Source organism: Streptopelia decaocto (genome assembly GCF_964273445.1).
Source record: "Streptopelia decaocto genome assembly, chromosome: 1".
NCBI classification, from domain to species: domain Eukaryota; kingdom Metazoa; phylum Chordata; class Aves; order Columbiformes; family Columbidae; genus Streptopelia; species Streptopelia decaocto.
The window spans coordinates 24,055,436-24,071,508 of NC_138663.1; the positions used below are offsets into that span (position 1 = coordinate 24,055,436).

Here is a 16,073-nt window from a genome sequence, read left to right on the forward strand (position 1 = left end):
TATTGGAGAGCACCTTAAATAAAAGCCAGGAGAGTTCTTGCTGTAATGGAAAAATGAGAAAGGAGCTCTGACTCTTTCTGAGAAAACAAGCTGCCAGCATGTTAAATATCATCCTAGTCAAAAAGTAAATAAAATGTCTGAAGAGGCCACATTTATTGTTGAAATAGGAGCAGCCACATGCACGAAGTTTAAAATATTGTCCTTTGAAATTATAGAAGTCTGATTATTTTTAGCTTGTTAGGTGCTGTTAGCTTCCTGCATAAGCAGGGTTACATAACAGGCACAATCCGAGGGCAGCAGAGGCCATACGTGCTAAGCTATAGGGTTACGCAGCTGCCTCCAAGCTGGCTCCCACCAGGCAGAAAACAAAGCCTCACAACCCCACAATTGTTCTGCTGGTTCTGTCAAACTTGGATTACAGACGTGGATTACAATATGCACAGACATGTGCTTATTCATATACACGTGGACATGTAGTTATGTATGTATATTAACACAAAGATGTATCCTCCTGTTTTCTTATAACAGCTTAAGCCAGGTATTTCTTGAATCAGAAAAATACTACCTTGAAACTACTCTGGTGACATTAAATGAGGGGTTGTGACTGTTGAAAGAAGCAAAGTTAAATCTCAAATGCACTCTTACTTTCGGAAGCTACCAAAAGTGTTTTTCCCTCTTTCTACTGACCTCTAACTGCTCCTCACTGCTGCGTGCTGCGGGATGTGGAAAGCACACGGTGCCATTGCTGGATAGGAACAAGTTAGGGGCTTTAATGTCATTAAGCACCATGTGACATCATGTTTTTCCTGTGTTTTTGTTTTATTTTTAAGAACTGGACTTTTGTCTCTGAGAAGCTGTACTGTTCCCAGCATGTATCGTTCTTCGAAGTGCACTTATTTTTAGAGTAACCTGTATTTGCAAATACTCTCACAGTCTGGCCCAGATTGACAGGAAATTACTTTTCCTGAAATGTAAACAAAAAAGAAGTTGTGGCTACCACAGTGTCTTAACTGTATCAAAGTTTCTTTGGTAAAGTCTTTCATATGTCTTGCTATTATGTGTAATGTGCAACTTTAATTCCCTACCTACAACAAATGCTTTCAGTGCAAAAATGAGGCAATTTCTAATTTAAGCAATATTTTCTTATTTTAGCAATTTTTAACAGAAAAAAATGCCCAAATGCATATTTATGCACAGTATTGCAAATCCAAACTGGTCTGAGATTTCATTCTGTTGGTTTTGTCTGTGAAGGCTGTTAGCAATTTTTTTCTATAACAATATCATTCCCATTTTTACAAAGCCAGTGACCATAGCAAAGAACATTGCATTGGAAAAAGCTGATGTAACACAGAAATGCTGATATGATTATGTTCAGCCAGTGAGGTTTTCTCATATTTTTTCACCTTAAAGACTCAGTGTCAAAAGGAGACTTCAAAAAACACGTTCAATATTCACTCTTTTCAAGTTGTGCCACTCCACATGAGGTTTACCTGCCCTGCCCTTGGCATCTGGTGAACCACCAAGGTCTGGGCTGGTCACTGCCAGGATCCCTCAGCTTTGGGGGAGCCCTGGCACAGCAGTACTCCCCAACCTTGGACTGTCATGCTGCCCATGGTCCCCAATGGAAGCAGAGAGGAAAGCAGAGGGTGCCAGGTACTGCCTCTCCCCTGCCACATGGACCCCAGAAGACAGGTTGGATGAGCCACAACTGATGCTGCCAGCTGCATAACAAGGCTGGCTATTCACAACATATTGTCTTGAGTGGCACTACTCAATTTATGGCTTTGCTACCATTTCCCTGTGGGTTTTTGCAACTTCCTTAGCCCTGTCTCAGCCGCGAGAGCAGCGCAATGTGAGTCAGGTAGATTAATTAATCTGACTTTAGAAAAAAAGCATCAGGGGATGCACCATTTTTTTTAATAAGGGAACTTTTGACCTGGGCGGTTTCTCAGTCCAGGTCATCACAAAGGCACTCAAACTGATGCACCGGCACAAGCAAGAGACAGCACAGCATGATACAAGGATGAGGGGAAAGCCTGGGAGTGGGAAGAAGATGACAGTGGCACCTAAATATGGCCAGACTAGGACTGCAGCCCCACACACCTCCCTGTTAGATGGAAGTGGAGCGAAATGAGTCCCAGCCTCTCCATAAATTTATAAGTTGATCAGAACATATAACATTTTTTCAAGTGCAACACTCAGCAGTGGCAAGAGAGGAGAAGCATGTGAACACAACATTCACCCAAATTTCAAAGTTTTAGAATGCTAAATCAGCAAATTTGAGAAAATCTAGAAGCCTGTCAGTTGCACTTCTATTGATATTGTTTATCTTCTGATGAGAAGCAGAGGGTTAGAGGACTCCACAGCTCAGCATTTGGCAAGAGTAAAAAAATGGGGGAAGAGCGAAAACATGAGGTCTGAGTCCATTATTGTCTTGAAGCAGAGGTTGTTCAGATGAAATACAGCAAATCCTTGTTCCTGTTATCCCCAGAAACCAGTGACCACTTCCCAGGATCAGTTATGCTTTAAGAGTTGGTTCCGGCTAAGGACGTCATCATAAAGGTTATAGTACAGTTCTCTGCTGTTTCAGACTCTCCCTCCTCCAAATAATTCTAACACATACAGAAAGTGAATCATGTCTCTCCAAAGACTGGACCATACTATTAGACTAGAAAAAAAAAAAAAAATCTTTGTAAAATTATGTGTACCAGAATGATCAGGCAAGACCTTCAACAGTATTAAATAGGCTGTAATGAAATGTGCACTTTGCAAAGCTTTCTCTGCTTGCTATTTATTATGTGTATTTGCTATTTATTGTGCTCCACTAGCATCTGGAGTTTGATTTGATCTAAAGTATCATCAAAGACAGAAGTGCACTTATAAAGAATTGTCAAGATTGTAACTATATTATACTGTTTGGGAGGATCAATGAAGCAGGAAAAAAAACCAAACAAACAACAACAAAAAAAAAAACGACAAAAAACACTCCCTTACTTTCGAGGTAGCTGGGCTTTGCAAAAAGAAGCTTCTTCATTTGAATTTTGTTTCACTGTTCAGACCTGGACTAAGTAAATCAATTAGTTCATCACTCATTTTGAAGACTAATATTAATTTGATTCTCACAGAAGATAAAAAATACTTCTTACCAAGGTTTTTACTGTATTTCACATTTCTCTACAGGGAAAAGGGAAAAAGACACCAGGGTGTCAGCAAACTCTCCACTGGAGGGGTGCTGAGTCCCCTGATCAGTGCAAAGCGCCCATGAAAGAAGGGAAGGGAGCAGACGAGACTTTGGTCTCCTTTGTTGTTGGGCCATTTGGCCCTGAAGGTGGTGCATGCTCTGTGGTCCTGTCGAGCAGCAGGCTCCAGCCAGCCTGCATGATCCCATCCTGCATCCACCCAAGTAGAGGGCACTAATGGAGCATCACACTGTGACCGTATCCTGACAGGTGACCGAGGGCGTAGTCACCTCTGGGGTAAGGGGATCAAATGCATACTAGCTTTGGTACCAGCTGTTGTAGTTAGTGGTCCTACATGGGAGCTCACAAGACATGGGAGCCCTTACCTGCAGCTATGCAACCTCTGCCTGCTCTCAGTCAGCAGCACAGCTATCTCCAGCCTCACCGCTGGCAGCTGTAGTTGTAAACAACTTCCAGTGGCATTGTCTATTGGTAAATATTATTTTCTTTACAAAAGAAAGGGTTCTAAGTAGCTGAAATAGAAAGAAAAAAAATGTTTAAAATTACATTTACTTAGATACTTGGTTCCTTCAGTAATTATTAAGAAACTCAGGTCAAATTCTGATTTTGATCTTCTACCTAGACAACCTGGTGATGAGGATGCAGAACCGGACTTGTGATTCTTCACGAAAATGTATGAGCCAAATTCAAAGACTTCTCCTTCCAGGCAGTTATACTACCACAGACATTCATACACTCTTCTGTGTGAAGTGGTAACCTAGACTAAAGAAGGCCATTGGGAAAATTTACACCTGACATAAACTGACAGAGCTTCATGGACTTTAGTAGGTCTCTGTCAGTGTACCTTATTGGAGAAAGTACATCACAGACTGAATCAGGAATATTGCCACCTCACCCACAGCATTTGTATTGCTTGTGTAAGCTTCTCAAAAAGTACCAAAATTTTAACTGATGAACATTTCTGTCAGTTTAACTGAATTCATGCTATCCAAACAAATTATATATATATATATATATATATATATATATGTCTCTACACAGTTTATTCTTATAAGCCTACAGAAATAATGGAAACATTTACGAAGTGACTCACAACATTTAAAAACACATTTCAGTGACATAATGCATGGGCAAAACAGACTAAAACTATTTAGTCAACAATGTTTTTTCCTTTGTAATAAAAACTTGCTAAGGACCAGAAGTCTTAGTGGTACCATTTCTTATTTCCTTGCCCTACCTCAGAAGACTTTAGTGAGCAGCATGAATTAGAAGCTGCGTGACTCCTAAGAGGAAGACATAAAGCTTTTGTTTTCTTGATCTACTGAACACAATGTGAGCCCAGTGCTCCATTAGATTTTGGTCAGGCAATTCACAAAATATTCCCGTCCAGCCCTGGTAACACTGACACATGAATCTCTGCCTCATGGCTTCAATACTCTCCAGGCTGGGTTCACCAGTCACCTGGAACCTGGGGCCCCTGTCTGAGTGACGGGCTTGGATCTTAAAATTAGCGGGTGACAAATGGAGGTAAGCAGAAGAGTCGCTGTTTTTGCGGATACATCTTCCGTTCTTCTTGCACAAGACTTTGCTACAGAGTTTGGCTGCTGAGGTCACATTAATGACATAATGTCCTAAGGGTCCATCAATGTACCGTTTCACAGTTGAACAGCTCTCCTGCAGGAAATAAGACCATGACACATTACACAGTAGCTAGTACTATGTCCCAATTTATTATATCTAAGAAGATGCTAGATACAAAACTGTTCTTGGCTAAAGAAACCTGTAGAGATAAATCTTGTTGAATTTACATACTGGAGTATGTAAATTTAAGTGAGTTTACTACCATGGGTAAGATTAGCAAAATATTAACCTTTACTATATTGTCCATTTCAATGCTTCATAGCAACATACAGTATTAGACTAGGGAGGAGTCCTAGTAAATGGAAGAAGAATTTATATGCTAATCTGAGACTAACTAGTTCCTTAACTGCTGACTCGGAGCGGTGCATGGGACTAACAGGTTTTAAAAAAACATGTTTAGTCACTGCTTTGGTCCTGATCTCTCCAATCCCTTCAATTTCCCAGAAGCCACATCATTTTCAGAAATCAGCACAGATGTTGCTGCAATTGCAGCTGGAAAATTCCAGTTCAGATTTCCCTCATCCTCCACCCAAGTCAGTGGTGCTTTGCCAGAGACTTGAGGAAGAGACGAGCAGACTGCACAAACACCATGGTGGGCACCAAAGCCTAACCCAGGTTTAGGAGTGGGAGCTAGCCTACTGTGCCTCCTACGAAAGTCAGTGCAGCCTCCTACCTCCTCCATCACTACAAGCAGGATTATTTGTAAAAACTTGAGGAATCTGTGAGGAACAAGTAGGCCTTTTCTTGTAGTAGCATCGTTTTCCCTCTGTCATTTCAACACAAACCCCACCAGCAAAGAGAGGAAATACCCTCCCTCTGGACTTCATTCCCTCTCTGTGGATCTCTACAAATGACCACAGCTACAAAGTAGAACACTGTAAAACAAGCTGTGCTTATATTTTTATGTATTGCTCCACAACATGTTTTTCTTCTAATTTGGACTTAATATTCCATGGTACTACCAATGACCTGCCCAAAGTAATGTGCTCTGAAGCAACAGGACTTCTCAGCCTAATGAAAGTATAGAACTAATGAGGCCCGAAAGTAGAACTGACCCACTGTCCTCAGTCACTGGCTGATGATATCGATAAAGATAGGTAGGTGCTACGGAGGGTGTGGTGGCAGAGAAGAGGTATTGAGGTGATTCCTAAATACTAATAAACTGATGTGACCCACCTTTGAGCTGGCATATTGCATACTGCCCCAGAGAACAACTCCAGCTGCTCCCAAAGCTGCACTTTCGCCAATGGTACTGACCAGATCTGTCTGAAAAAGAAGGCAAAAAAACAGACATCAGAAAATGAAAGATATAAAAAGCACTAGGATATGGGCATCATTATTTTTTCCCCGCAGAGGAGACATAGGTCCTGTGGTATATTCTTCAAAATAAATCACTATTTAGCTTAGAAAGCTCTTCTGTGGATCTCCAAAGGTTTGCATAGGTTACATTCATGACTGTGACTACTAAACAATGGAATAATTATAGTTTATTCATAATGAGTCCTCCAGCCAAACTGGTGGAGTAAGAATTGAATGATCTATTTAATCTATCAATCTGTGAATTATTTTAGCAGGGCCTGTTGCAATAGGACAAGGAGTAATGGTTTTAAACTAAAAGAGAGGAGATTCAGGCTAGATACAAGCAAGAAACTTTTTCCAATAAGGACGGTAAAATAGCGGAACAGGTTGCCCAGAGAGGTGGTGGATGTCCTGTCCCTGGAGACATTCAAGGCCAGGCTGGATGGGGCTCTGAGCAACCTGATCTGGTTGAAGATGTCCCTGCTCATTGCAGGGGGGTTGGAGTAGATTACCTTTGAAGGTCCCTTGCAACCAAAACTATTTTATGAGTCTATGATTCTGTGATTCTATGATTATCATACCTACGTAGGCACCATTTTTGGCAAGTGATAATATGCATGATCACACATTATGGGGTCACCCTTACAGTGTCTGATTACAGTTGATAGGCTTTAGGCAGGTGTCTAACTCGTACTGTTTCAGCCATGCCAATGCAGTTATAGACCTGCTGTTCCTACAAGCATGAATGGCATTATTCCAGGAAACATATCTTTGGAAAATGAGACTCTCCCCCAGTGCTACATAGTGCCAAATGAGAAAAAAAAAACAAAAAAAACAAAAAAAAAAAAACACATATCTGCATACTGACTTAACCATGTCCACTCTCAAAGTTGCAGCAACAAGCAATTGCAAGTAATTGAGTTCCAGCAACAGCAGTAATACAACTCTGCCAGAGCACAGACTGTGTGTAGGACAGGAGTCATTGGTGCCTTTCCAACAAGAAGGCAATGCACCTTGCAAGCGACTTAAAGCCATTCCCTGAGACCATGAGCATTGTATCTAGAGAAATGCAACTAGATCTTAGAAAATATGGACGAAGGACCTTCTTCCTCCCTCAAATTTCAAGGCGTGACCAATTGCATCTAAAACGATTTCTACCTACAATACGTGATGAGAAAGTAATTCCTGATAAGTGTTTGTAATGACAGATATTGCAATATTTCTCAATTTGATGAAGAAACAGCAAATTCTTTTAAAAAGTTAGTGATGGTCTTTAAGACAGTCTTTTCACCTCTTCTTAGGAGAAAAGAATCTGAAAGACCAACCAAATTATCACACTATGGTGATGGCATCTTAGAAAGGAAAAATTATAGTGTGGAAGAAGCATGTTATTATTGTTAATTACTACTAAAAAAATTATTTCAATCTGTAAGTGGGCCTGTTGATGTACTGATGCATAGTTAAGGAGTCGCCATTCCTGAAGCATTTATGGCCCAAGAGATACAAAAGAAGGCACAAATAAATGCTTTGGAAAAAGGAGAATCTGCTGAAGAGTTGAAGACAATTACACAGAAGTCAGAGTAAGTGGTGACTCTGACCCTTAACCGAAGTTCGGACAAAACAGTGTGGGAAAACCTGGAGAAGTCTGAAAGAGTAGAGTTTGCCTACTGGCTCTTACTGTAGATTTTAGAGTTATTTAAAGTATAATTGGTCTCATCTAAAGTTCGTGTTGCTGCTGATCATCCAACCAGACTTTTAGAGAATGTCATTAGTCTTAAAAGTATATAGTTCAGAACTAGTTTTATAAAAGAATAGTGGTGTGGGCTGCAGGTGCTACTTTCATGTGGGAAATGATTGGGATTTTTTCTCCTATGAAGTATGTGAATTAAAGATCAAAATATCAAATGTTAAGAGAGTGTGAAATACAGCCTGACCTCTTGGTAATGAGGGTTCCCAGGCTTGCTTCATCCGCAAAACATTTTATGAAGATTATCCAGATACAAAGGCTGGATCATGATTCTACATTGGCCAGATGATGGTTGAGTGATTTAGCAATAACACAGTTCAGATGTCATTAACAATTTAACGAAACTTGTCAGACAGCCAAAATAAATAATCCATAGATGTTTAGCATTTCTGGATGAACTTTGACATGAGCAAACCCTGAAATAAAGATTTTGTAAGTAATATGCTTTAGAGTTAGGGTGCTTGACCAGAAGTCAGTATATCCATCTTTTGTTCTTCCATATTCCACATCTTTCTTTTGTTGCTTTTAGAAATCATTTATATTCAGATCCACAAAGGAATTTCAGCGCTTCATGTCTAATTCCTATGGATATAAAATAATCAAAACCAAGAGCATGACCCTTAAAGTTCACTTAGTCCTCTGGGTGTGTGAAGTCCAATGGCACTGATAATTTCACAGCTGAAGTTCCTGAGGCACCTATGCTTCCACTTTCCCACACACCTAGAATCATCACCTTGCCAATGCTGAGAAACTCAGTGCTTTTCTCAGGCTAAGGACAAAATCTGGCATTTGATTGGAAGGTACATTCCCCTAGGGATGCTTAAAGGGCTCTTGTAGCACCTGCACAGGTATTGGATGCTGGAAAAAACAACAGCTCACTGCAAAAAAAAAATGGTATGGGACTTCATTTAAACATTCTCCTTCCACCTTATATTTCCTCTTTTTATATTCTTTTAAAGAAATGTCAAGTGCTAAGAGTCCTCCCCATGGGGAAAGAGAATTAGAAAGACATGGGCTGAATTTTTCTCTCTCACCTCATGCTTAAAAGATACATCATCTCCTGCTAACCCTCCAGTGGGGGTTACCTTCACCGTGAGGTAACAGACAACATCTAGAGAGATGGCATTTCTCTTTCTGATGCCATTTCACTTTGCACCAATTCAATGAATGTTCAAAGGAGAGCCAGAGAAACAAGTGGGGACCTGACTACAGCTCACAATGAATTCAGCTTAATAATTAGGTAACTTGCCCACAAGGAAAGAAGTAGCATTTTAGACTGTCATTTCTAGGCCTAGTTCCACCTTTCACTGAATGGCTGACTCATGTTCAGTATCTCAAAAACCATCAGCACAGAAGGGCTCTTCCCTGCATAACCTATGCACAGGAAGTTGCACCTTCTTTTTTATTTTTGCTCTCTCATATGTTTGTTCTTTCTGGTCTAGTGATTCCCTAACTGTTTCCTGGTGTCTAACACAAGGCTAGGAAGAGAACTGAGCCAAGAGCTCCTGTGCCAGGGCTGGGTGCTCTGACCACTGGATGGTCACGCAAAGTGGAGGCACCGCTGCCCCCCCATCTCCTGCCACAGATAGGGTTAGAAAATAAAAGTTTCGCCCCAGATTTGGGGTGTTGTGAGAAAACAAAAACAAAGTGCCTTTCATAATGTCTGGGAGGGGCAAATGGGGAGCAGAGATAGGGAGGTACCTCCATGAAGCCCTGACTAAAGCACATGAGCTCTACCAGTGGTGTCAGACACGGCAGTCTTGGTTTTGGGGCTGAAGCCACCACTGCTCCTCACACAGCACAGCTTGGCCTTAGTGGGGGGTCACTGGCATGGCTCTTCCATGTGAGTGTAAGAAGTATGGAAGAAAACATGCAAGTTTAAAAAAGTTTTAGATCTCATTTTAATATGAGCATCTTGGCATATGTCTTGGTGGGAATCCTATTTTACTCCTTGTATCAGATCCTCATCCATCAATGTTAGAGGACTGTCCTGAAGAGGCAACTTTATGGGCCAGCTGCCACTTAGGTGGCTGGTATTTCTCCAAGTGATAAACAAGTCAACAAAGCCTCTATCCTTCTGGTGCTCATTCTTGTTCAGGCTTTTGGGGGCAGTGTGCAACAGCCAAAAATCCTCAAGATCATGCTGGGCTGTCTCCAAGCAGACAGTGGATTTGGCAGTGGAGGAAGCCCTAGTTTCTATCTATGCTTCTCCAGATTTTGATCAGCCAAGTTACTGCACTAGGCATTAAAAAAATAGGTGAGCCAAATCATTTCAGTTTTGGAGCCTGAGAGGAAACAGGACAGTCAGTTCTAGTTACATGTTGAGGAAAGAAAAATAAGTACCTCTGTAATTTTTCCTTTGAATTTTGAACAGTTTAAGTTACAGACATGCTTTTTCTGTATTCAGGAATTGCAGCACTAGCATGACATGGTTGCAGGGAACGGTCTCTGTACACATGCACACCTGGCTATCACAGAAGACTATCTATAGGTGAATGAGAGAAATGTTACCCATTATTCATCATTTGTTAGTTGTCATCCTGCTTTACTAATGACTTCAGCCATCTAGTCAGGAAGCACAGATGCTACTGTGTAACTTCCCTCTCCCACATGTTTAGTAGTGAATTGTCAATGCAGACGGTTTCTACATACCCTATAGATGGTAAACTGCTTATACACATCTCCAGCAAATACAGAAAACTTTCATAATGATTGGGATCCCAATTCAGAATTCATAACCTTTTCCCGAGAAAAATAAGCAGGATGCATTTCTCAGATACCTTATACAAAACTCACCGGATTTCCAGGTGCAGTCAGGGTGAAAGGTACAGCACACGTAGCTACAGCGTCTGTTTCAGACTTGGGTCTTTTGTCTTTCTGAAGGTCTGCTACACCTGTGTCTCTCCCTCACTGACTCTGACTCACAACCATTTTTTCTGTATTCTTCTACTGTAATATTTACTATATTTTTCATACTGTATATGGAAGGGCTTACACATCTAGCTTGAATGTGTCAACAATTATTTCTGTTGGAGCAGAATGTCACAGCTCTTGCACAGCTTGTGGAGCAGAACAGCGGTACTCCTGGCCCAGTCCCTGTCAGAGCTCAGGTATCTGTTAGCCTGCCATCCGTATTTTTCTATGGCCATTTAGCCTGGATGTCATTGTACTATACCAGCTCCTTTCCTTGTCAAATTCATGCACATTGTTGCTGGAGCTTGAAAATTTCATTCCTTGTTTGTAGGTTTGTGAGCACCACTTAGGGGCATGTCATGGGTCAAATGAGAAGCTCTAGTCTGGTCTAAAATCTGAACACACAAAACCATATTTAAAATACCTTAGTGGCTTCGGAGCTATGAGGGAAAACAAGCACACTTTTTTCCTGATAATTCCTATTGAGAGTTTTCTTAATTGTAACCCTGTATGTTCCTGGCAGTCCCCAAGCTGTTTGCACAGATGTGTAGCATCTGAAGACACATCAAGCCCTATCCCTGTGGCTGCCTGCAGAGATGGGTCCTGTTCTTATTAGAAGAGCATAACCCAAAGATGTTCCTCTGGCTATGCAGGGATCTTCCCTGGCTGCAGAGTTGTATAGTGATCTTTAAAGCATCCAAAAGTAAGTGGCTACGCACAACTGAAAAACAGCCCAGCAAGTTCAAGAGTATAACTTAAGAGGAATGTCACTCCAAATTGCCACTCTACTGTTCAGAAAACAGCCTAGGCAAAAGAGTAACTTTATACCAGCACGGATTTTGAACTCGTGCATAACTGGTAGCAGCATATTACTTTTCATAGCTTTCAGTTACATTTGTGGTATTTTTATATCTATCAAGAGACTAATTCATATTATAAAAATGTATTATTACAGCCAGCCTGCTTTTGAAGGATGCTCATTTATTTCACAGCCTGAGTTCTTCAGTGAAGGTGTTCTGGGGGAAATCCTGCCTGTAGCAGCCCCAGTGGCCCTTGCCCTCATTGGGACCCAGCCTGGCCTATTTGCCCAAGATTTCTGAGTCAGCTAGGATGTGCAGTTTCCACATCACACAGAAAATAGCTCCAAAGAGTCCCTGGTGATAAAAATGAGGCAGACGGAATTCATGATTGCTTCTACGTCCCACTTGCTTCCTGGGGGCAGCCTGAAACACCTCTCAGGCTGTCAGGGCTCCAACACACCTCCCCAGCTCCAGCTCCAGCTCCAGGCTGAAGCCTGGACTGACCATTGCCTTTTCCTTTGCCCCTTCTCTCCCTTTTGTTCTGGTCCAAGTCAAGAGCTTGTCTCTGGCAGCAGCAGAAGCAAGTTCTCATGCACCTCTCTGTACACCAAAGGGAGGGAGAAGCCCCAAATGCCCTTAGCCATGGAGGGGTTGTTTCCATGAGCTCCCTGGACCAGACATCCTCCCACCTCATGGAACTGATATTGATCAAAGCAAACGTTCTTGTACTTGGGACAACTACTAGAGAAATGAACTAGCATCTGTGCCTCTCCATTATATATATAAACAAACTCAGAGCCACAATCATCATTACACATGCAGAAAGTCTGGGACTTGTATGCATATATTTTTACTATCAATATTGTGGCCAGTACGTATTTATTGCACTTAATCATTTGTCAAAGGAACATTGCATGACTCAAAAACTTGGTTTCTTTATTAAAAGGACTCCACAGTGTTAGCACTAAATGTTGGATTGTGAAGACATTTGAATATGTTGTACCTCTGAAAAGCAAGATGGCCAATGCTCATCCTGCAGAAGTTAGGAACTCCAGGCCAGACACATTTACTTGACTGCTTTGTTTCTATACTGAGTGAATTTACATTTGGATAAAGAAACGAAAAAGCCCTGAGGCTCCCTTCTCATGAAAGTTTATCTTTCCATTACACTAATTAGTTTTAAACTTCACAAAAATTTGTCAAGTTTGTTTCACAAGCTGTCCTGAAGAATTAAAATATCAAAATGAGTTACTTCCTTAAGGAAATGATTTCTTTGTACTTTCTTTTTAAATCGCCCTCATTAAAAATACACAATGTCATCCTACAGAAACAGACCAAAGCACTGCAACATTAACTCTTGAAAGGTGTAGGGTTTTGTACTGTGGCTACACTACAAAACCCCCTTTTTAGAGGGGTTGCCTTAAATATGAAAAATAAATGCATAAGTGCTTTTATATAAGGAAAACTTTTAGAAAGTATTTTTTTCTACGAAGCTGTTTTCTAATCTCTACATTTCTAAAGATGTCTATCTGCTTACCTCTGTTAAAACATGAAAAGTATAGGCATAAAATGGTCTGGAATAAACAAACACAGGCAAAACATAGTCTTTTCTAGCAATTGAGGCAATACGTATTGCCTCCTTAACCCGATAGTGAACAAATTTGAGTGCATTTGGACTTGACTTCAGTATATAATCCAGGTATATAGAAGGGTAGAGAGCAGTGCTTTCCTTCCACAGCCAAAGCAGGAGGTCATTGCGGGAAGACTCAATGGCTGGACATTTCCCCGTGTATCTTTGGGGGTGTTCTTTGTAATCGTAATTATAGCAGTCTGGGTAAAGATAGTAACCCCACAAACCATTTGGTCTCATATGCTCAGCCAGAAGGATAGTGTTGTTCATGAAACTCTTGCCAGCATTTTCAAATTCCTCTTTAGCCACTTTCCTAATTTTGTCTTCTGACCACTGAGGATGGCGTCTCCTAACCATCTCAAGAGATTTATTTCTATAAATGCTTTTATTGCCCCAGTTCCTATCCCACTGGGGCCTCCAGTTTTCCCAGTCAATGACTGCAAGTCCCTGAAATTTCTTCATAGGTATGCAATAGTCAATGTCAGACTTTGCTTTATTAAGGTGTTTGATAAGACTTTCATTTTGGGGTACCCCTCCATTGACAGGATCTCCATTATCTGAATAGTAGGGGTAATATCCCAAATGCGTGTGATAGAAGATTGTCACATTGGATCCACTCAAAGTCTCATTAGTGTTGGATGCAATGTCAAAAACACTGAGATCCAGGTCCACCTTGTACCGTAGCCTGCACTGCTCAGTCGGCGCATTCCAAACAACAACAAAAGGCTTGTGCAGAACCAGAGGGACTCGTGTTGGCTTCGGCAGGTGAGCATTGACCGTAGTAAGCAGCGCTGTCAGTGCTGACCATTTGACCCAAATATCCATGTTACGTTTTTTGCTGGGAAATTGTTTTGATGTGTCCTTGAAAACAAAAACAAGAGAAGACCCTGAAGGCAGGTAGGATGACAAAAGGAGGTCTTTTGGTTTAATTTGGTTATCTTAAGATTATACCTACCACAAAAAGAGAAAAGTGCAAAACTATGGTATTGTAAAAATTAAGTATAATTTCAAATACTTTGAAAGACTTTTTGATAGACCTCGTTGTCTAGAAGTCTGTTCCGATGCTCAACTTTTTTTTGCTTTCCTTATCACAAAGATACATCCTACAGTTGATTCAGACCTCACCTTAACACTTATTTGCTCCCTGGTGTCTTTAAAAAACTGAGTTAATAAGATGATAACTTAAAACAACAGTATAATAAAAAGAATGTACTGCTCATTTGAAATCTAAGCTTCCAAGTTTGTTCTGCTACAGTCAGTCTTACTTGCCTAGAACATCATCACAGTGCATCTAAGGCCTTCTTCACTACCTATGTATGCTAATGGTCACAATATGAAAGGTAATTTAAGCAAAAGGAAGACACTTCTCTCTCTCACAGTTTAATCAAGAGAACTCAGAAATGCTGCAATTTTCAGCATATCTGTAAAAAGTGTATTGTTATCTACTCCTGATTTTAAATCTCATTTTCTAAATGAATAGATGTAAGAGTGATAATAAATCTGCAGGCTAGAAGGGTGGTTCTATCAATGACTTAATGGTTTAAGCTACTTATTACACTGAAAGCAAATTAAATATCCATATGTCAAAGAAAATATGTTATGTGGATTTGAACTAGCTGGAAAAGCATGCCTGTATCTTTGAAAAAGCGACCTAATCTGTAGAAGTGGAGGCTTATTAGCACTAACCTTTCCTTTCAGGGTCTGCTGTTTTCCCTGAAAGTCACACTGGCCTGGGAACTAGTAGTGCTCTGGGAGCTGCCAGGGTTGCAGGGCTTCTGGTACCCCAGGCACTCACACCCCCACTTTGCACTCCCTGGGGCAGCTGTTCACCCAGTGCCCACAGTCAGCTGCTCCAGAATCTGCCTCAGCTCCTATCGCTGTCAGCTCTGTCCTGGCTTTGCCTTGCAGGTCTGTTTGCTGAGGAATACAGTACCTGTTACTAGTGCTGATGAGCAAACACTACACGGTGGGGTCCAGCTGATGTATCAGCTTGAATTCAAAGATCATAAAAATTGTCTGCTCTTTTGTGCATTACTGCACCTACAGAGTGTTTCAAAAAGATGGACTCATTTTGAAAGGATAAGCCTTTGAAATTGAGTCCATCTTTTTGAAATGTATAGTATGGCATGTCTTATCCTCTCAGTTATCTTCCGTCATCTGTCTGTCAGGTTTCTCCACTTTAATCACATCTAAAATCACTGCAATCAGCCTGCATTGCAGTTTCAATTAATACACTAGTTATATGATTTGGAATGTCCTGAAACCGGGTATTTCCCAAGTTATCATATCATAATTAGCCTAGCTTCACTTGTCCCTGGTATTTTCTCACTTGGTTAACACCAGTTAACCACTTAACTCCCTTCTGAGACAAGAAGAGCTCTTCACACCTATTCATCCATTAGCTCACTGCCGGGATCCCTAAATTTCTTGCTTTCCAAACCAGTATGTTCAACACACCACTCTAAATACTAGACTTTGCAGCAGTCCTTGGGTATTACCTTTTAATCTGTAATGAAATGACAAATCTACAGGAAGGCTGCAGGTACCCTTATTCAAATCTGCCAGCAGACTTATTAAAGAAAAATCTTTTCCACTGTTTGAAAATCTATTGGCTCTTATGAGTGATATAATCCAGGATGTCTCCCTTTGTCATTTGTCCCTTATATTCTTCTATCCTCTGGGTTTGATGTTTCTTTTCCTATCTGCGACTGCTCTCCTTGCCTTCTGCTTTTTCCATGAGTCTTTTTATCTCCTACGGAACAACCTTTCTATCCTCTATCCCCAGTCCTGTGTTTTTCCATCCTTAGTCACAGAAAAGCATTGCATCCCCCCGGTCAGTGGTC

General features: G+C 40.9%; 1 protein-coding gene across 1 annotated transcript; it reads right to left on the reverse strand.

The window, feature by feature from the left end:
• Positions 1–4,448: 4,448 nt before the first annotated feature.
• LOC309453154 (hyaluronidase-1-like) lies at positions 4,449–14,055 on the reverse strand (the record flags this gene model as incomplete). The annotated part of the gene is made up of 3 exons (XM_082076360.1): positions 4,449–4,874; positions 6,018–6,107; positions 13,138–14,055. 3 exons carry the CDS (start codon positions 14,053–14,055, stop codon positions 4,449–4,451), a joined length of 1,434 nt encoding a protein of 477 aa, XP_081932486.1.
• Positions 14,056–16,073: the final 2,018 nt, after the last annotated feature.